General features: G+C 42.8%; 2 protein-coding genes across 3 annotated transcripts in view; one reads left to right on the forward strand and one right to left on the reverse strand.

Annotated features, from left to right (window-relative positions):
* Positions 1-20,733, forward strand: part of RBM15B (RNA binding motif protein 15B) — a 28,605-nt gene that overhangs the window by 7,614 nt on the left and 258 nt on the right. Inside the window, exon 4 of one of the 2 annotated variants that reach the window (XR_009533595.1) lies at positions 1,123-1,189. The gene's annotated coding sequence lies outside the window, so the exon portion shown is untranslated. Of the gene's footprint in view, positions 1-1,122; positions 1,472-20,733 lie in introns of those variants that run through there. The other variant, XR_009533594.1, reaches the window with a different exon arrangement.
* DCAF1 (DDB1 and CUL4 associated factor 1) overlaps positions 1-20,733 on the reverse strand; it is a 75,267-nt gene that overhangs the window by 1,013 nt on the left and 53,521 nt on the right. Inside the window, exons 14-23 of the mRNA XM_060110594.1 lie at positions 18,751-20,014; positions 17,967-18,165; positions 16,950-17,032; positions 16,315-16,399; positions 13,429-13,662; positions 12,464-12,557; positions 11,834-11,938; positions 11,540-11,613; positions 10,925-11,026; positions 4,262-4,514 (exon numbers count right to left, since the gene is read on the reverse strand). Of these exons, the coding sequence (XP_059966577.1) occupies positions 4,262-4,514; positions 10,925-11,026; positions 11,540-11,613; positions 11,834-11,938; positions 12,464-12,557; positions 13,429-13,662; positions 16,315-16,399; positions 16,950-17,032; positions 17,967-18,165; positions 18,751-20,014 (2,493 nt within the window). The remainder of the gene's footprint in view (positions 1-4,261; positions 4,515-10,924; positions 11,027-11,539; positions 11,614-11,833; positions 11,939-12,463; positions 12,558-13,428; positions 13,663-16,314; positions 16,400-16,949; positions 17,033-17,966; positions 18,166-18,750; positions 20,015-20,733) is intronic.

Consider the following 20,733-nt stretch of genomic DNA (forward strand, 5'->3'; position numbering starts at 1 on the left):
GGGAGAAAGCACCTGCACACACATAAATTTATGCCTGAGCAAGGTTAATTACCAGTTTCCAGAATGAAGAAAACATGTCAATTAACTCCTTGGAGCTGGCTCTGGAAAATACACTGTTTGGGCAATGATGGTTACTCCTGGGACCTCTTGCTTGCTTACCTTTCAAACGACCTGGACATGGTACCCTCTTGCTTCCTAGAGGTTCTTCCTCCTGCCTGAAAGGCCCTAAAGGGACCAGGCAAGCCCCCTCTGAAGCTTTCGCCCATGGTGCTTTGAGTGGCTGCAAAGGGGCAGGGCTGATAGGAACAGTGAGTGAGCCTGTGTAGTCCTTTGGCCTCTGGAGTCCCTCCGGTGGGCACAGGCCTGCCTGACCCCCAGTACCACTAAAAAGGCAGGCTGAGCCCAAGCAAGGATGAGATTTCTCTTAAGCTCCTCAGCCACTCTCTTCTCAGAAGACCTCATAAAAGCAGAGGTAGTCAACCTGGGATTCATTCCTCTGAAATTTCTAAATATAATCTGCAGGGAACAAATTCCCAAAAAGATACAAGCCAGAGCTTGCAGCAATACCAGAAAAACTGGGCTGGAGGCCAGCAGGGAGTAGCTGTGGCACCCTGGAAGGTGGCACTGTGTCTGACCCTCTGCTTGACCGTCTGCCTTCCAGGGAGTGAATAGACCACATGAACACCTCTGGAAGGATCCATTAAGAGGTGAAACTAGGTGGTAACAGAAAGAACCCTCAAAGTGAGGTAGATGCACCTGTCTGGATGACAGAAATCGGAGAGAAACACTACCCAGCTCTAGTATTTGCTGAGTGAAGGTAAAGGAAAAATCTTAGTGCCCATGAAGGTAAAGGAAAAATTCTAGTGCCCATTTTGATCATTCTCAGCTTAGGAAGCTGTGAAACAATTTTAACAAGGTCCCCAGGGAAATGGGCCAGCAGGTCCTGAGCTGGAGCCCTGAAAATGCCCATAGGCCCTGGAGTTTCCATGAGGAGAGGGACAGCCACTGGTTCCAAAGAATCCCTCATCAGCCCTTTCCCAGGTACCTGAGAGACTCCACTCGGGGAAAGCTGACAAAGAACTGCATGTTCCCAAACCTTCCATTCACTACAATCTCCTTTAGGAAGAAAACTGAAGTGGATAAAGTAAAACCAAGAAAAGCATGGCCATGATAAAATGAAGTCTTGAAGGTAAGCAAAAGTGATGGCTGGAAAAACCAGTGTTCCTGGGTCTAACAGAGCACAAGCATGGCTTGACTTTATTGGTGAGGAGTGGGGAAAACAAGATGGAGACCAAATACCTGACACTGCTGAACCACAAACTAAGCCTCATCAGCTTCCTTGCTGAAACTCCAGGAGGAAGGGAGTAGGGAAGGGGTGACTCAGGCACAGCACTGTGTCCAAGGCCCATGGCAGACCGCAGAGAATCCCCTCGTGCTCATGCAATCTATGAACCAACATTGCCAGACCCACCTGCCTGAGACCTATTCTAACCATCAGCTGTAGAGCTACTAAGAATTAAGAATCTTAACAACTCTGCATCACATCTAAGGACTGGAGGAGGAGAACACAATCTTCCATAAGCAAATAATCGTCAGGCACAGGGTTTAACAGAACTTTCAGGGGTCAGGCAGTGATTCCCCTCTTGGTGGTCAGGTGGCAGGACTCCCTTCTCTACCTTCCTTGGCCTTTTCTCATCCTCCAAATGTTGAAGAGACCCAAACTCAGACCCTGGGGGGGACCTCTCCCTCTGAAAGGCCCTGGAAGCAAAGGCAGTCAGTGTTAGTCCCTACCATGTTTATTTAACCTGTTGCTCTACAACATACAGGCTTTTGAGGGGGGGTCAGAACTGACTGGAACAGAGAAACAAAGACCTCAGAGTCAAGGTGTTTCTCTTCCTAGGGCTGGGGTTCTGTATATGAAATCAATCATTGGATCTCTGGGATCTGGGGCCTATGCAAGGTTACATGGAGGGCATGTGGGTGTAGTTTTCTATAGTTACAACGGCTTTCATCATATCCTAAAAGGGCTCCATAAACCCCAAAAGGTTAAGAGCTAATACACCAGATGATTAGTGTAAGGCAAAATATCGGCAAACCAAGGATACAGAGGGTGTATCCCTGTGTCTGCTGTTTCAAGCCGCTATCAGTCTCTGTAAAACAGAGAAAGCAATAGAGTACACATGCTGCACATGCCACCATCTCAATTCTAGAGCCCAGACTGACATGTCCTCAACTTGTCATCTATAATGGCATTTTCACATCATAAATATTCCCACCAAGTTACATTCTCTGATATTCCCACCAAAGTAACATTCTCTGATAGAATTAGGTTTGCCAGATTACCTCTTGGGCTTAAAAGAATTTACTAGAATAAACAGTAAAAGGGCTAAAGGAAGCAGTAATTTTACAGGCCAAATACAAAATTAATTTATATTCAAACTGAGAATGGAAAAATTAGTGATACTCCTAGGTCGGGGGTACCAGCCTCTCCCCTAACCTACCTTATATTACTTATAATTGAAGGGAAACAGAACTTGTGCCCACGTATCACAGGTGACAAAGAAGTTTAGTAAAACTTTCCTTTTTATTCCCATCAATATTGTCATGTTTCCCTTGCCCAAGTCCCTCTTACCTGGCTCTCTGACCATTGCTAGGGACAAAGGAAGTCCTCCTTCAATTAATCATCTCAACCTCCAAGTACGAAAAAATGGAAGTTGGCAAACAGCAGATGGGCAGATACAAGGCAATCCCTCCCACCCCACAGAGCTTCCTCAAAATGCAACTTTGGCAAGAGGACTTACGTAAGAGTCTCCCCTAAGCCAACTGCCTTCAATGTTGACCTCTAGAAGCACGTATAAGATTTATCCCAAAGAAAATGGATTTAGGTCACTGTGGAACAGGAGAATCTTACACATATATGCTTAAATGTATATACTGCCACCCACCCTCTCCTCTCCTACCATACATACACATTCCCTCCCTCCCCCTGCCCCCACCACCAAACACCAATGACTAAAAACCAAGCATCTACTCTGAAGAGGCCTGGAGTTTGCTGAGCTTAGGCCAATACAATAACATTTTCTGTAATGATGTAAATGTTCTATATCTGTGCTGTTCAATATGGTAGCCACATGTGGCTACTGAGCACTTGAAATGTGGACATGAAAATGAGGGACTGAATTTTAAATTTAATTAAAATTCTAATGGCCACAGGTGGTTACTGGCTACCATATTAGGCATAATTCCTACCTGGGCTGTGAGAATGCTGGCCAGGTTAGCTACATGAAAAATGACTGGATATCACAGTGATTACTCCCCAGTCAGGCAGTGCAGCACTAGGAAGAACCAGGACCACAGCAAGCATGAGTCTGTCAACAGTGACACCAGTCACAGTGATGCTGCCAAATATGTCCTCTTAAAACATGCAGAGTATAGCAGCAGAGCTCGCAGACTCTTAGAACTATTAGGTGATTTACTCAGGGTCCGTTAGTATAGGCAGGGGACAACTTGACTTCAGAAGCCTGTTCTAATGGGAAGGTACTGGAAAAACTGGAGCCTGTTCTTCAAAACTTGGAATAAGAAAGGGGGGTTGGGGGGGAAGGAACAAAACAGAAGCCAAAGAGAAACATCTGTCCCCTGGCCTTTAAGAGGGATTAAGCAAAAGCAGGCAGGAAGGGGCTGCAACCCACAAGAGGGCTTTTATTTCTTTACAACTTTAGAAAAGAGCAGGTACAGCACCCCATGAGCAGCTGCATCTGATGATGCCAGCTCTGCCTCTTGGGAGAACTACACTTCTGCCCTCCAGTCTAAGGCTAATCCTCTGAAGCAGGGGTCGACAAACCTACAACCCATGGGCCAAACCAAGACCACCATCTATTTTTGTAAATAAAGTTTATTAGAACACAGCCACATCATTAATTTATGTCTTGTCTCTGGCTGCTCTCACACTACAACGGCAAAGCTGAGTAGCTGCAAAAGAGACCATTCAGCCCACAAAGCCAAAATTATTTACTGTCCAGCCTTTGTAGAAGTCTGCCAACCCCTGTTTTAAAGAGATAATAGCCATTTGGTTACAGAGTCGTCATGACAGGAGCACTGAGGGTGAGAGATGGGAAACTGCTTTTCCTCAAGGGCCCAGGTGGTGACTCTAGTTATGGGGCACAGAACCCTGGTGTGGCTCGCCCTCTGGGCTGGGCTGGCACAGGGAAGGGCCCTTTTCCTAGGTACCCAAGCTCAGCCTCGTGGTCAGCCCTAGACTTACTGTCCCCCAGGATGAGTTCCACTTCATCATCTGCATCAGAGTCTTCATCTTCTCCGTCCTCTCCCTCCTCTAGCAGGTTTGCTAGCTCCTCATCAGAGGGAGAATAGTCATTGTCCCCGTCCTCCCCTGCGTTCTCATTGTTGTCATCCTCCTCCAACTCCGCCTCCAGCAACTGGTCAGTGTCAAGCTCATCTAAATCATCAGTGTCGTCATCATCTTCATCGTCATCTTCTTCCTCCTGTTCTTCCTCTTCCTGGTAAGAGAGCATGAGGTCCATTAGGACAAACACAGAGACCCAGACCGTGTGGGCCACACGGGGAGTCTCTCTCTTCCTTCCCAAAGGACAGAGGAGGTAACAGTCAGTAGAGAGCATGGTAATCTAGGTTAGCACACACTTCATGGGCCAGCTTGACTCGTCAATGAAGGCTGAGACAGGCACATACATGTCCCCCAAGACACTCAAGCACTCCTCAGACAAGGACTACTGGTCACTCCACAAAGGCATTACTGGTCATGCAGCCCTTATCCAAGGAAATGGACAACACACTTCACAGAGGTCTCTGCCATCAACATTCTGTTTCTAACTAATAATAAACCCAAAAGGGCTCTTCTCTCTATCCTGTATCAACCAAACCAAATGAAATCACTTGAGGCACTGGAACTAAAGCTTCTACCTGGAATCTAAAAAGCAGTGCTTTAATAAAACAGGAAGAACACAGCTGCTGAGTCACCAGCTCCTAAGCCCTTCAAATTCTTGTCCTTGATCTTATTTATACCCATGGATGTGGGTCAGCACCTCTGACAGTACTATCACAAGCATCCAATGATCTGAATGTCCAACAAAATAGACTTTTACCACTAAGAGATACTTGCATTTTCTGTTACAAGCCACACACACACCAAAAAAGTATGCTAGGGCTTCCCTGGTGGCGCAGTGGTTGAGAGTCTGCCTGCCGATGCAGGGGACACGGGTTCGTGCCCCGGTCCGGGAAGATCCCACATGCCGCGGAGCGGCTGGGCTCGTGAGCCATGGCTGCTGAGCCTGCGCGTCCGGAGCCTGTGCTCTGCAACGGGAGAGGCCACAACAGTGAGAGGCCCACGTACAGAAGAAAAAAAAAAAAAAAAAAAAAGTATGCTAGAGAAATTGTCCAGCCTTCCGTTCCCTCTAAACTGTTTCCCTTCTAGCAAGAGAGGACACAAAGACACCTCTTTGCTTTCCTAAGGACGACAGGTGTTCCCAAGTTAAAGTGACCAACATGCAGTCACTAATCCTGCTCAAACATCAACTGTCAAGACTGCCAGTAGCAAAAGGATTCTAATTCCTGCAATAATAAAATATAAAATTCATTTAACACACCAGCCTAATGAAAATCAAGACAGAACAAGCCCTACATAAGCAGAAAAAATCTTGTTAAAACATTTTAGAAGTACTTTAAAAAAAAAAAAAAAGGAACTTCCCCAGTGGAACAGTGGTTAAGAATCCACCCGCCAATGCAGGGGACACAGGTTCGATCCCTGGTCCGAGAAGATCCCACATACCATGGAGCAACTTGTGCGCCACAACTACTGAGCTTGCGAGCCACAACTACTGAAGCCCGCGTGCCTAGAGACCATGCTCCACAACAACAGAAGCCACCACAATGAGAAGCCTGCACACTGCAATGAAGAGTTAGCTCCCGCTCACCACAACTAGCAAAAGCCTTGGCGCAGCAACGAAGACCCAACACAGCCAAAAAAAAAAAAAAAAAAAAAAAGTGCTGCCATGTGCCAATCACTTAAAAACCAAACACTGCTTATCCAGCCACTAGTGTTCATCAGCTATGAAGTAAACTAGGCTCATTCAGCAGGGTAGCTCTGCTTTATGAACTTTTGATAATTTTGGAACCACTATTTAGAGGCTTTTTGATTTGCTGTTTGACCCACTGATTTAGACTTTTCAACAATTTCTGGCAGCTACATGGGAAAAACTGGCCCCTTTAAATACCCAGTATTCCTAATGCCTGTATAAGTATGTGTCCACACCAGAGTTTGTGTGTGCACATGTGTGTGAACGTACCGCCATGATAACCTGAGACCACTGTTCCACAGCCTGGCCACACACGACCTCCACGTGGACAGCTACTAAGCATCTGCCCACTGGAAAGGAACTGAGAATGCCTGGAGACAGTAACGATAAACTGACACACAGACAAGCTTCTGGCCCTACAAATACATCAGCTCATACAAAAACTGGGAAAGGAGAGAGGAGTCAAAATTCAGGGAAAGAATTCAAAGTATTTACCAGATTACAACTTTTGCCTCTTTTTTCCACACATGTTTTCAGGGATTTGACCAAAATTAGTTCTAATTAATAAAGTTCCCTCAGTTAAAAACAAGCACATTAAAAAGAGTAACCAGGGCCCTGTGTTTCTTAAGCCTCTGTGGAATGAAATAATTACATGAAGATAATGTTATTTTTATTTTTGATTCTGAAGTTAATTTAGTACACAGTTATATATATATACACTCATCATTGTTTTCGGAGTATGGGATAGGAGAAAATGCCCAGGCTTTGGGATCCAACAAGCCTGGGTTAGAATCCTGGCTCTGCCAATTACGTGCTATATGAACTTGGGCAATTTACATAAATTTTCAATGTCTCAGGATAGAATAACTTTTAAAGGCCCACAGTTGAGTGAGTATGTAAAAGGCTAAACTGTTCAAACAGGCACCTGTTAGCCAGCAAATTTAAGGAAGATTGTTCTTCATTTCTAAAAACATCAAAACTTAGCTGATCCAGGAGAACTAAGAAAAAGCTCCAAAGTCAAGAGCAATCCTAGAAAATAGGTCAACCAGGGTCTAAGGTTTGAACTACAGATACCATTCCAAATTCTTCCAGAAGCCTACTTTTACTTAATCTTGTAGCAGAAGAAATAATTTATATTTATTCATCCCAGAGGCCATGATGACATATGTGACCACAACAGGAGAAGGGAAATGAATAGGAAGGGGAGACCTACCTGAATCTCAAACACATCACTTCATCTATACTCTGGATTTAATGACCAGTGGTTGAACATGTATTTTGTTACACATGGATATGGCCATAAACTCACTTTCTAAATTTTAAATCTGAAACGTGGAGCATGAAACAGAACAGAGGCTCACAAGATCTATCCAAAGTGCTGTGGTAGAATCTAATTCTGTGGTTGAACCCAAAAGAGAGTCTAGGAAGCAATTTTAGGAGCATTCTTGCAGGTTTAAGTACCTGGTTAGTAACATGAGGCCCTCTCCTTCATATCTAGAGAATAAAAGCTTCCACTAATGAGTGGTCAAAAAAGTAGTCCAAAAAACCAAAAATTATTACTTAATGAAAAAAGCAAATCTTGCTAGAATCCCGATTCAACTCCAGCAACATTTAGATAATGTTTTGGATCCAGGAATATTGATTTTTTAAAAATTCTCTTAAGACCTCTCTTTTAGGGCTTAGAAACAGGAATTCAGGGCCAGGCTGTTTTAAACTACTAATAAATTCTCCTACAGAAAAAATTCTAAAACTCTTCCCTTCTTGGTTCCATCTTAAGTCAATTTCATGGTTACCCAAAGGCCCAAACCCCTGCAGATAAATCAACCCACTCCTCTCCTGTACAGAGAACAGGTCAACTGGCATAAGCTCCCTCAGCTGCCCTCTGGTCCCCTCACCACATCTAAACCTGACTTCAACCATAGTCTGAGGAAGAAGAAAGCCCTCCACTTCCGCTCTGGACCTCAGTCCACCCCCGGTCCTTATTACCACGCTGCACCTTCCTCATGCTCACTCCACTCACAACCAACCTCACACTTGGCTCCACTAGCTTTCTTACCTTCTCTGAAGAGAGTCAGCTTCCCCAAACCTAACAACTTCTCAATCTACACAGGCTTTAAACTCCTTCCATCTATAGACTTGAAAAATGGTAACCTGAACCCTACTCCTGGCCTCCAAGTCCTCAGCCACCACTTGCTCACTCATCCACTCACTCTGTCTTCTATTCCTCTAACACTTGACAGGTCCGGCTTCTGCCCACAGCACTCCACAGTGTAGCAGGTAATGGTATGTGCTCTGGAGCCAGGCTGCCTCACAGGATCCAAACTCTGCTGACACTATGTTTACTTAGCCTCACAGGGTTGTTGATAGGATTTAATGGGGGAAAAAATGTGTATGCATGTATATATATAATCTCTTTGGAAAGCGCCTGGCATATACTAAGTGGTCAGTTAGTCTGTTGCTCCTATTATAATAACTGGAAGCTTCCTAAAGGAATATGAAGGCCTGAATGGCTAACCACGGGGCTTCTCTACAATGACTGACACTAACCAATCATGGCTTCCACATTGGGCTGCTGATCTTTACCTGATCCCTTCCAGATCTCCTAGGCATAAAGGTTCCTACAACTTAAAATTTATTTCTGCCTTTACATTTCCTCTCATTCATAAATCCTGAACTCACATTAGATAACTCTACCCATCTGTACCACAGAAACTTCTAAAACTGAACTCAAAGCACCCCCTAAACCTAGCACCTTTCCCACACTTCTTCCAGTTACCAGATGAAATCTCAAACATCTTTCACTTCTCCCACTTTCACGGCTTCACACCCAGTTAATTAATGTCACTCACAGATCTGGGGTGCCCAGCACTCCCTCTCATTCCACTCACCTACTGCATTCTCCCTCCTCCAGTCTCTCCCAACTCTCTATGGTCTTATCCCTTCCCAGATCAAAAAACCCAGGCACTCCATAATGCTGCCCACATTACAGAATTACAACAGAAGCAATGATTACTAAACAACCATTTAATGCCAACTTCTCTAAATCTTAATTTCTTGTTAAATGAGAGGATTTAATTACATCAGTGGTTCCTACTCAGGTATGGCCATCAGAATGTGTATTTTGGAGCACTGGGAAAGTTCTCCAAGATACACATGCCTAAACCCCACCCAGGGTCCAGGCTGACAGAACCAATCTTTACAAATTAAGCTCCAATAGGAGGATTTTAGAAAGGTGCCCCAGGAATTGTGGAGTGCACCGTAACGAAGAACCACTGTACAAGATGACCTCTGGTTCTAAAGTTCTACTCTCCTGTAATAATGTACTCTATCCAAAGACTCCCAATGACAGAACCAAAAAGGTGAATACAGGAACCCCTTGTTTTATTGCAGTTACACTTTGCAGATACTGCAGGGTTTTTTGTTTTTGTTTTTGTTTTACAAACTGAAGGTTTGAAGCAGCCCTGCATCGAGGAAATCTATCAGCACTATTTTCCCAACAGCATTTGCTCACTTCATGTCTCATGTCACATTTTGTAATTCTCAGAATTTCAAACTTTTTTATTATTATATTTGCTATGGTGATCTGTGATCAGTGATCTTGGATGTTACTATTACAACTCCCTGAAGGTTCAGATGATGGTTAGCATTTTTGGCAATAAAGTATATTTTAATTAAGGTATGTACACCTAATAAACTACAGTACAGTGTAAACATAACTTTTATATGCACTGGGAAACCAAAAAAATTCATGTGACTCGCTATATTGCAATATTCGCTTTAATGCAGTAGTATGGAACTGAACCCACAATATCGCCAAGGTATTCCTGCATAGGTATTACCACTGACCTTCCCTCCTCCTATCAAACTGTCTTGCTCTCTAGGACTTAATTTGATTTTCTTTTAACTAGTGCACCATTTGTTTCTAGACCGTTCAAAATTCTTCTTGAATACATGTCTATTTTTCAAGAGAAACAGCTTTTAGCTTACACTGCCTTCAAAAATATAACTGATCTCAGAAAAAAAACCAAACCTCTCGTCATACTTTAAAAACAGTTAATCTAAAAGCTAGTATAGGGCTTCCCTGGTGGCGCAGTGGTTGAGAGTCCGCCTGCCGATACCGGGGACGCGGGTCCGTGCCCTGGTCCGGGAAGATCCCACATGCCGCGGAGCGGCTGGGCCCGTGAGCCATGGCCGCTGAGCCTGCGCGTCTGGAGCCTGTGCTCCGCAACGGGAGAGGCCACAACAGTGAGAGGCCCGCATACCACAAAAAAAAAAAAAAAAATCCCAAAGGAAAAGCTAAGATTCTGAGACATGATACCATCTACCCACATTTTATAAATGTTTAATTTCACAAAAGCATCAATATCTTCTCTTTCCCTGTAAGCTCCATTCTATACTCTGAAAATAGACTATGCCAGAAAACTGAGAAAATGCAAACCAGAGCTTTATAGAGGTTAAGCCATTTCTATGATCCAGCTCAGCAGGGTGACTTTTTGGTTTTGTACTGACATTGAGAAAATGGGGGCCTGCTTATCCTGAAGCCAGACAGGGCACTAGTTCTGAGGGTGAGTACAAGGAAATCTCTAAAACAAAATCAGAGATTGCTGACCTGCAAATTAATCTATAAATGGAACTCACAGGACTACCAGATACTGCTTAAAGTCTTATAATAATAAAAATCTGCTTTCTTCTGATGAGTTTCAGTGATTAAGGACACATGACAGGCCTTCAGAATATGCTAACAGGTAGCAAACACCCCTATAGCAAAAATCTTAAAAAAAAAAAAGAAAAAAAGAAAAACCCTATAACTAAAAGCAGAAATGCATAATTTCTAATAAAGCATTATTCGGCAGAAAGAAATGTCAAAGACCACTAACCTGGTCCTCCTCTTCATCCTCATCCTCTGCCAGACGCTGCCTGCCTACTTCATATAGCCTGCACACCGTGTCCATGTTCAGAGAATCCATGCTGCCTTGGTTCTGAAATAGAACACCCAGTCCACAAGAAGTTAGTTTTTAGAAGGCCCATATCTGCACCTCAGCTATGACTGGCACTCACACACCTTGACCCTGTAACTATCAAAGCTTCCAATACCCAAAATTCTTGAACTGATTCTGAAAATGTTATGCCTAGGACACAGAGAGGGAAAGAAAAACAGGATGAGAAGGCCTGGACAGCAAAGGAGAGACCACCATCCCTGGGAACAACACTGTTCCAAGGATGCTCTAGAGAGAGATTGACTCCTCTAAGAAAGAGATGACAGTGTGAGTCCAGGATAATAGGAGATGGGACACTCCACAATGCTCTATATCAGGATTTTCCTACTTCTCTTATACTGTGTATCTCCCCATCAGATGAGTAGATTATCCTTAACTATCACCAGAAATGCATCATCTTTAGAACACATAACAGACAAAAATGTCTGGAGTATAAGTTGAAAATGATCTTAAATATCAGAATAAAACAGTAGGATTTCTTCTTGCTCCCTTTACCTCGATGACAGCAAGATAGCAGTCTTTGGTGTCTGTACATAGGTCAAAAATGTTCCGTTTCACATCAATGGTCGCTGGAAAACAGAATGTGACAAGACTCAGGACTAGACTACTACTGTGATCTTAAAACCAGCCCTTCTGTTAAAGGAATTCAAGGTGACTGTTCATAAATATTTCCCTAACTCCTCTGCTTTTCAAAAACAGAAAAATTATAATTCTCTCAGAAAATGAAGGATCTTAAATAAGGAACACCAAAATGAGGCAAAATCATCAATACCTGAGCTTCACACTTACCTATAGGTTTGTAATCAGTTGCATTAAATGTTCGGAAGGATGATCCAAAAGGGCTTTTCATCCTCTCTTCCATTAAGTCATCTTCATCATCTGCCTGCAACATAGCTAGTTGTGACAGAAAGGGGAAATAGGAAAGGGAAGCAAAATACTATTAGAATCAGAAACATCCCCTATTCACAACTGCAGAAAATATTAATGGACAATCAGGACTTCAGAGAGTTTCCCTGTAGTAAATACATCTCAAAGCATCCTCCTTGCATATCCAAACAATATCCTCAACCTCGCATCTAGCTTCCAACAACTGTTACAGCTGAAAGCGTACAAAAATCACAAGACAAAAAAGGTTTTTCTTTAAGTTCATAATGATATGCATGGTAAATTACCCATGAAATTTCTTTCTATACAAGACTTACTTGTTATCTTCAAAGCCAGTGGCCCTCCACACTAAATCGACATTATTATCATCAACAAATTTTGTCACCATTTGTACTATTATTTTACCTTTTATGTTACAACTTTGAAATGTTTTTCAATTCATATTTGACAGATATTTCTAAATAGGAAGTATCAAATTAAGTGAGTGGGGAGAGGAGGGAGAAAGAGAATAATGAAAAGTGAAAAGTTTATTACCTCCATACATCACTGTCCCCGTGTGGTTGAACACCACTCGACACTGATCTAGAGCAGGAACTGTGTGTAAAAGATGGAAAGTACGAAGGTCCCACTAGGAGGGGAAAGGTCAAGGAAAACTGTTTTCCCCAAAACTTTTTATTTAACCTCATGAGGGAAATTCTGAAATACCACTTTCTTTTCCCCTCCTTCTAGGTATTAATGCTTTAAAAGTCAACAAGATCTGGGCCTCCCTGGTGGCGCAGTGGTTGGGAGTCCGCCTGCCGATGCAGGGGATACGGGTTCGTGCCCCGGTCTGGGAGGATCCCATATGCCGCGGAGCGGCTGGGCCCGTGAGCCATGGCCGCTGGGCCTGCGCATCCGGAGCCTGTGCTCCGCAGCAGGAGAGGCCGCGACAGTGAGAGGCCCACATACCGCAAAAAGAAAAAAAAAAAAAAAAAAGTCAACAAGATCAAGATAAAGCAAAAGCATATAGAATGCATATTACTGAATAATGACCCTGAAAATCTCCTATGATATCCTCATATACATAAAAACTAAATGAGCTCCCTCTCTCCCAATAGTAGCACTTCTTTTTACTCTTACATGTCATTTCTATAGAGCAAAAGTAAAATCCTTCTGAAGACAGATAAAAGTCAATCTGACACCTGGGGAAGTGGGAGGGAGTAATCTGGTCACTTCCCAATACAAAGAAAACATGCTAGTAAAAGTCATCGATAATTACCAATTGTTATTATATATAACAAGATATATATATATATATATATATATATATATATATATATATATATATAATATATATAACAAGAATCCACTAGAGATTCGATAATACTTCAAACCAAAGGAAAAAAACCAGGTTATTTACCTGTGTGGATACTTCGACCAGGTATTGGTAGAAAGATAAATAATTTCTGCATTACAAACTAGGTAACAAATGGCAATTAAGACATGGGCATAAAGGATACAATCTCAGTATTAATGATGACCTCCAGCCCATTCGGATGGAAAACGCCACTGATGTTCATGTTGAACTTGTCAAACTTGTGGATGGCCTGTGCAGAGCGGACATCCCAGAGGACGCCATCATTTAAGACAAGATCATCTGTAGGATTAAAGGTGGCACAGTTCCTCTTGTAGTTGTTAGCAAGATCTGGGTTAAACAGAGTCAACAGCTTGTTGCCAGTCTGAATATCATAAATCTTTAGAGAAGAAGGGGTGGGAAGAGAAAAATCAGACCAATCCATCCACTGACAGATTCAAACAGAAGCTGCGTAAAATCTCTCTCTCATGCTTTCCAAAGCCCACCAAAATTATAAAAGGCCTAACATTGAAAATAACTGGAAAATAGTAAGACCACACCCATACAAGCAAAGTTTATGTACTTTGGTTCCCATTCAAGGTTTGAAAAGTCTCTTTGCCACAAGTAAGAAAACAAGAAGTGAGACTGCAATAGGGATAAGAAAACCCTCTTCTTCCCCATCTCACTTTCAAGAAACAGAAAATGTTTCTAAGACTGAAACAGAGAAACTCTCCATGTGGACTAACCAACATTACTCATAGAATACTCTTACAGGTTACTTTTTGGAGAAAGGCATCAACGAAATGCCCTTTTCTCCTTAAAATCTCCCAATATACTATCCAAAGTCTACAATGTGCAACCCATGCAGAGACCAGATCTTTCCCATCAGCTTACAGACATGCTGTAATATATCCAGTCTTTTTTAAAAAACCCTCCTTTAATAGAGGAACAAATAGGGAGACACCACAAGGAAACAAACAAATCCAGATCGTGGGACAAGACAACTAGCCTGATCTCTTCAAAAGTCAATGTCATGAAAACTGGAGAAATGGTTCTTGGCTTTAAAACATTAGTGAGACATAACAACCAAATGCAATATGTGAATCTTGGCTGGATCCTGGTTCAAAAGAAAAAACATTTGAAACCAAACACATCAGGAACAATCGGGAAAACTGAGTATGGGATGGATATTAGATGATATTTGGGAATTACTATAAATTTTCTTATATTTGATAACAGAGTGTGATTATGTAATAAAATGTCACTATTGCTAGGATATACATGTTATAAGAGTTAGGGATAAAATGTTTGCAACTTACTTTCTATAATTCAGAAAAACACACATATTTACACAGAAAGAAACTATGGCAAAATATTAAACTGATGAATCTAGGTGGTAGTTATGTGTACTACCATTTCAACTCTTCTATATATTTTAACATTTTCAAATTAAGTTTCAGAGAAACCCTCTCTTCACCACTCCATATCCCCCACCTCAAGCTACTATCCCCTCTTCTCTTTATTTTTCAGCAAAATACTTCAAAAGACTTGTCTATACGCAGTGTCTCCACTTCTCTCCTGTTCTCTCGTGACCCCACTCTAATCAGATTTTTCATCCCAGTGCACAGAACTAGCTCCTGACATGGTTAACACTGACCTCCACATGGTTAGTCAAAGGTCACGTCTCAATTCTCATCGTTTTTTTTTTTTTTTTTTTTGGCCACGCCACACAGCTTACAGAATCTTAGTTCCCCGACCAGTGATTGAACCCCAGCCCTCAGCAGTGAAAGCCCAGAGTCCTAACCAATGAAGCGCCAGGGAATTCCCTCAATTCTCATCTTATGCAACCTATCAGCAGTTTCTGACCCAGGAGATCAATCCTTCCTCAAAAGAGTCTTTCCTTGCCTTCTAGAGAACATCTTTTTCCTGAGGTCTCCTTCTACCTAACTGGCCACACTCTTTGTTCTCCTTCCCAAGTTCCTTCTCACACGGGCAACTTCTGAATACTAGCACATGCCAGGACTCTGTCCTCACACCTCTCTTCTCTAGCCTCCTTAATGATCTCATCCAAGTTCACAGTTCATACTATCGACAAGTGAACAACTCCCAAATTTATATCTCCCACCCCAGACTTTTCTCCTGAACCCCCAATTTGTATATTCAACTGCCCATTCCCTATTTGAGTGTCTAAGAGAATCACAAACTCCATGTATCCAAAACCCCAGGGCCCAGCTGCATCATTTCTCATTGCCTCCACCACGCCCACCTAGGCACAGCCCCACTGCAGCTCTCACATATTAGCTGGCACAACACCCTCCTAACTAGAAAGCCTCCTCTTGCTTCTCTCACAGAAACCAGACTCACACTTTAGGAATTTTACATCCAGTCATGTGCTTTCTTGCCACCCTCCAGTGTCTTCATCTCACTCAGAGGAAAAGCCAAAGGTCTTAAACAACACATTGCAAGAGGCTACACGCTATGCCCCATCACTGACCTCAGCTCTTACCCCGCCTTCTTCCTCCCACCTCCCAAGTAAGGGCTTTTCCCTTGCCATTCCCCGTCTTAGATCACTTTTCCTCAGACATCTGCATGATGCCCACACTCCCTTCAAGACGCTGCTTAATCAGTGACACTGATTTCCTAGATAAAAAGGAAGTCCCCCACACCACCACCAAGCACTTCCTACCTCTTACCCTGCTCTCTGTTCCTTGGCAGCACTTACCACCTGACATACTATATATTAGCTTCTTTATTCATTGTCTCCCCAGTGAGGCTCCATAAAGGCAGGGACTTTATTTCATCTAAAACTTAGTGTTTGAAAATATCTGCTCTGCTAATGAAATAGTTCTCAAATTGTCAGATTAAGTTCTTTTCACATTTTTCCCATATAGCTCAGAATTACTTCATTACACTTACAGATTCTATCTGGAAAGAATATCACTGAGTAATTTCTCGTCACCCACAGGACTTAAGTCCTCACACTTAGTCCAGAAGATTTCAGTATAAACAAATAGACAAATCACTTGAAAGAAGTGGATTCTTAAGTACTTACATGGGCAATGTCTCCTTTTGTGCCTATGACCCGATCCTGAGAGTGCTTACTGAACTCAACATAGTGATCTTCTGTGAAGGAATGCCTATGAACACAAAACAGAAGTACTGATGTAACTGACCTTTGGGACATAATTATTCAACTGACTGAAAATAAGGTGATCCTCAGCCTCTTGCCTGACTATACTCACCTAAAGATTCTCAGCTCCCAAAGAGGAAAAAATTGTACACATAAGATTAAAAAGAAAATTCCTTCCACCAGTTTGTCCAAGCAGATCCAAAATAATTAATGGAAACTACCTGGTTGAAGAAATGGCTAACAGGGTACACGTGCCTTTGAAATATGCTCCAGCAAAGATAGCAATGTATGCATGTGAACGTGAGAAAATACGTAGATGTGCCATTTTGGATTAGTGAAGGGTCTGCTGTGTGATGGGAATGTACATACCTGGTAAGAAAACCCAGGGATTAAGAAAAATAAAATCTTATTAAACATGTACCACAGATGAGGAAGAGAGAAGTCAGCAATATAACTTATAGCATTCCTCTTTTTCCCAAAAGCCTTTAAGTCAAAGAATCAGATGAAGGGGATAAATTGTAAAACAGAGAGACTAGGTTATAAAAGTAGATACATACTTCATATCAAATACTGATTTCATTCCCCAAAGTGCAGACAGAGGCTGGCTCCAAGTAGCAGATGTCAGCAGCAAGGATCCGTCCTAAAAGAAGATGGGAGGCCCAAGGTGGGTAATCATGTGTTTATATAAATGCCATCTTCCATTAGCATTCTAAAATATAATATATATTGTTGGATTATAAAGAAAACAGAAAAACTTTTAGGAACCAAGAAATGGTCAGAAGCTGCTAGGACTTAAGTAACATGTACCTCCTATGTCCTAAAAAATAACTAAATTTAAGAGAATATTAAACCCTCCTAAAATATAAGAGTTCCAAGGCAGGGGGTGGGGGGATGCAACACTGGCGAAGATGTCAAAGATGGTTCCTCCTTTCTTAATATTTGGCCATATTTCTCCATCTCTCTCATCTGAAATATCAGTCAACTGGAAACAGTTAAGACTTCTTAGCCAAGGATTTTTAAAGATTTTTCAAAGAGAAAGCCCAATAAAAGGTCAACCTCCTTTACTTTAAAATCAGAAAATTATTCTTGTCATCTTAAGTCTTGACTTTTAGAAACAGCAAAGGCATCAATTTCATCCATAGAATAGTGTTAATGAACTGTGAACTACCACTGGAATCATATGCTTGTTTTCCTAAAAATTCACAGTACTTTGAGATTTCCTTCCAACACAAAAAGAAAACTTTAGTGGTCATAGTTGATAATCTCCATTTCCAAATGAAGCAAATTAAAAATCTATCTATGTTCAGGTCTTAGAACAAGGGTTGGCAAACAGGGCCAGATAGTAAATACTTTAGGTTTATGCAGGCCATATGGTCTGTGTTGCATGCAACTACAGTACTCAACTCTGTCGTGGTAGCGTAAAAGTAGCCATGACAATACATAAACGTACAAGCTTGGCTGTGTTCCAATAAAACTTTATGCACAAATACAGGAAACCAGTCAGACCACAAGCCCACAGTTCACCAACCTATCCTAGAAGAATGATTGAGAATAACCTAGGAAGGGACCTTTACCCTGGAAGGTTCAAGGTGTGTGATAGCTGAGTTGTGACAGTTATAGCTGGCCTCCTCCTGTCCACTAAACACATTATAGAGCTTCAATTGCCCAGTGCAGGTGCCAAGCATCAGGAACCGCTCTCGTGCTGAGAATGCACAACAGGTGAAGCCACTCTCATCCTCATTGGCTTCCCGGAACACTGAAATAGGACGGAACCTAAGCAAACAAAAGAGAATCAGAGACAAAGAACAGGCAAGGACTCAGAAAAAGAAAACTCTGTTAGAAGGACAGAAGGAAAAACAAAGCATTTATGTTTCAAATGGGTTCTTCCAAAATATCAGTGACCTTCAGTGGTTCATCTTCATTTTAAAAGAGAGAAAATGACCTTCACTTAAAAATTTTAACAATAACAAAAATTCCCATGTGTAAAACCTGGGATACCATGACCTTCACTTAAGATTTTTAAGGAATGAGAAGAGGAGACAACTTGGACCAGCACAAAAACAAACTTGAGAGCCTAGTTAGGGACAGAGTGTTGCATGGGTTCTAGAAAACATACTAGTTATAGTAAGAACACAGAGGACCTTGTCAATATATTGCCAATAATCACATGAGGAACCCATGGTTGACAGAAGGGGGTATAGTCACATTGCTCATGTATTCACACAGAGATAATTCCTGGTATTTCAGGTCAACAGATGGTTTTCTGGACTAATTACTCTATGCTGATATTGCCCACATACTTTGATTTAAACAGAAAAATCATTCCAATTCCCAGGAAGTGAGGTAACCTCTCCTTACCTGCTAAAGATAAGGTGCCTATCAAAGCACCCGCCATCCACCCCTCCATACTTTGGAAATGATGCCCTGCGGTTTAGCCTTGAGGTAAAGTTTATTGGCGCTTGCCGCCTCTGTTTTGGCTCAGGACATTGGTGAGGAGTAAAGAGAGAGAAAGGTGGGCAGGTGGCAACTGGGTTCTTGCAGCGAGCATGCTGCTCTCTAAGATATTCTGTGATGATACTGTCCAGCGTAGGTGGGGAAGGAAGATGTCTGTCCAACTGCTTTTTTATGGCTGGGCTTTGGCTGTAGGCACCATGGTCCGACTTCTGCCGCAACACTCTGATTTTCCTGCCATTGCAGGGTGATGGCCTCTCTCTGATAAAACTGATCCTACCAATCAAAGGGGAGTTGCCTGCATAAGATGGGCCAGGCAGAGCTAGTGAACCCTGGGAGGCCCGTGGCTGAGGATGAGCAGTGGGGGCAGAAGGGGCAGAGGCACCCACAGCAGCATGGCTGCCCAGTCGAGTTGCAATGCCATTGGCGATGCGAGGGGTACGGGGAAGAGAAACAGGAGAAGCAGCAGCAGTGACTGGGGTGAAGGCAGAAGAATGGGAGGCAGCAGTCATGGGCAGGTCAGCCTCTTTAGTCAGCACAGTTGCCGTCTCCCCAAGCCCTTTAGAAATGAGATGGTTTCGTATCAGCAGAAGCAGCTCTTTCTCAGGAAAGGAGATCCTTGACTGGGCAACAACATCTGCTTTCTGCAGGCGTGCCAGGGACACATCAGTGCCAATGAGAAGTGGCTTTCCTGACACCCGTTCAATGAGCTCAGCAGCATACTTGCAGAACTTGACATGGTCACTGCGTTTGTCCTGCAGCACAGGCTCTTTCATCAGTTGCTGGATTTGACAGCTGCTGAAAAGGGGCAGTTTGCTGATGATCTGCCGGACAGTGCTACTGCGAGACAGGCCCACCAGGGCCTTGCAGGCCAGGGCCCGGATCTGGTCTGCATCTGTGATGGGCATCTTGATGGAGAGTAAGGACAGAAGCACCTTGATGCCATTGTTCGACTGGACCACATTCCACATCTTGGCCAGAGTGTGCTCACTGCTTTTGGGAGTCTGAGGCAGCTTTCTCCGAGGAGTTCCAGAGATAAATTTGCCAATACTAGAAATTCTGTTATCCGGGCCACACACACAATTGATGATAATCTGAAGTGCTGACTTCTGAATTTCAGCATCATGAATAAAGAACTCACCCTCAGCCACTCCCAAAATAATGCTGATACCTATTGGGGAAAAAAATAAACATTTTATATTATTCCTCATAAAACTAATGGCCAACTTCAACAGTCATTCCAGAGTCAGAATTTAGAGTTCTATTCATTTTGTTCCACTTAAAAGAAAACTACACTTAAAAAAAAAAAGTATAAGGAGGGCCTCCCTGGTGGCGCAGTGGTTGAGAATCTGCCTGCCAATGCAGGGGACACGGGTTCGAGCCCTGGTCTGGGAAGATCCCACATGCCACGGAGCAACTAGGCCCGTGAGCCACAATACTGAGCCTGCGCGTCTGGAGCCTGTGCTCCGCAACAAGAGAGGCCACAATAGTGAGAGGCCCATGCACAGCGATGAAGAGCGGCCCCTGCTTGCCGCAACTAGAGAAAGCCCTCGCACAGAAACGAAGACCCAACGCAGCCAAAAATAAATTAAAAAAAAAAGTATAAGGAATAGTTTGTATAAAATGCAATCAGTTCTACTACAATGCATCTTTATGACATAATACCTTGTATGTTAAATAGGGGAATGACGTCAGTATTATGTGGAAGTCACCCAGGGTCATGTACAAACTTTCCTGGGTAAGTAGAGCAAAAATAGTGGGAATAAATAAAAACCTTCAGCAGGAAAAGAAAAAGCCCTCAGCCTGGCTGCTATAGTGGCAACAAGTTAAAAACAAGTGGCTATGCCTTGGGCTTTCTCCCCAGAGTGGTACACCCTAGGGCCCACAGCC

Source organism: Mesoplodon densirostris, chromosome 10, assembly GCF_025265405.1.
Source record: "Mesoplodon densirostris isolate mMesDen1 chromosome 10, mMesDen1 primary haplotype, whole genome shotgun sequence".
Taxonomy (NCBI): domain Eukaryota; kingdom Metazoa; phylum Chordata; class Mammalia; order Artiodactyla; family Ziphiidae; genus Mesoplodon; species Mesoplodon densirostris.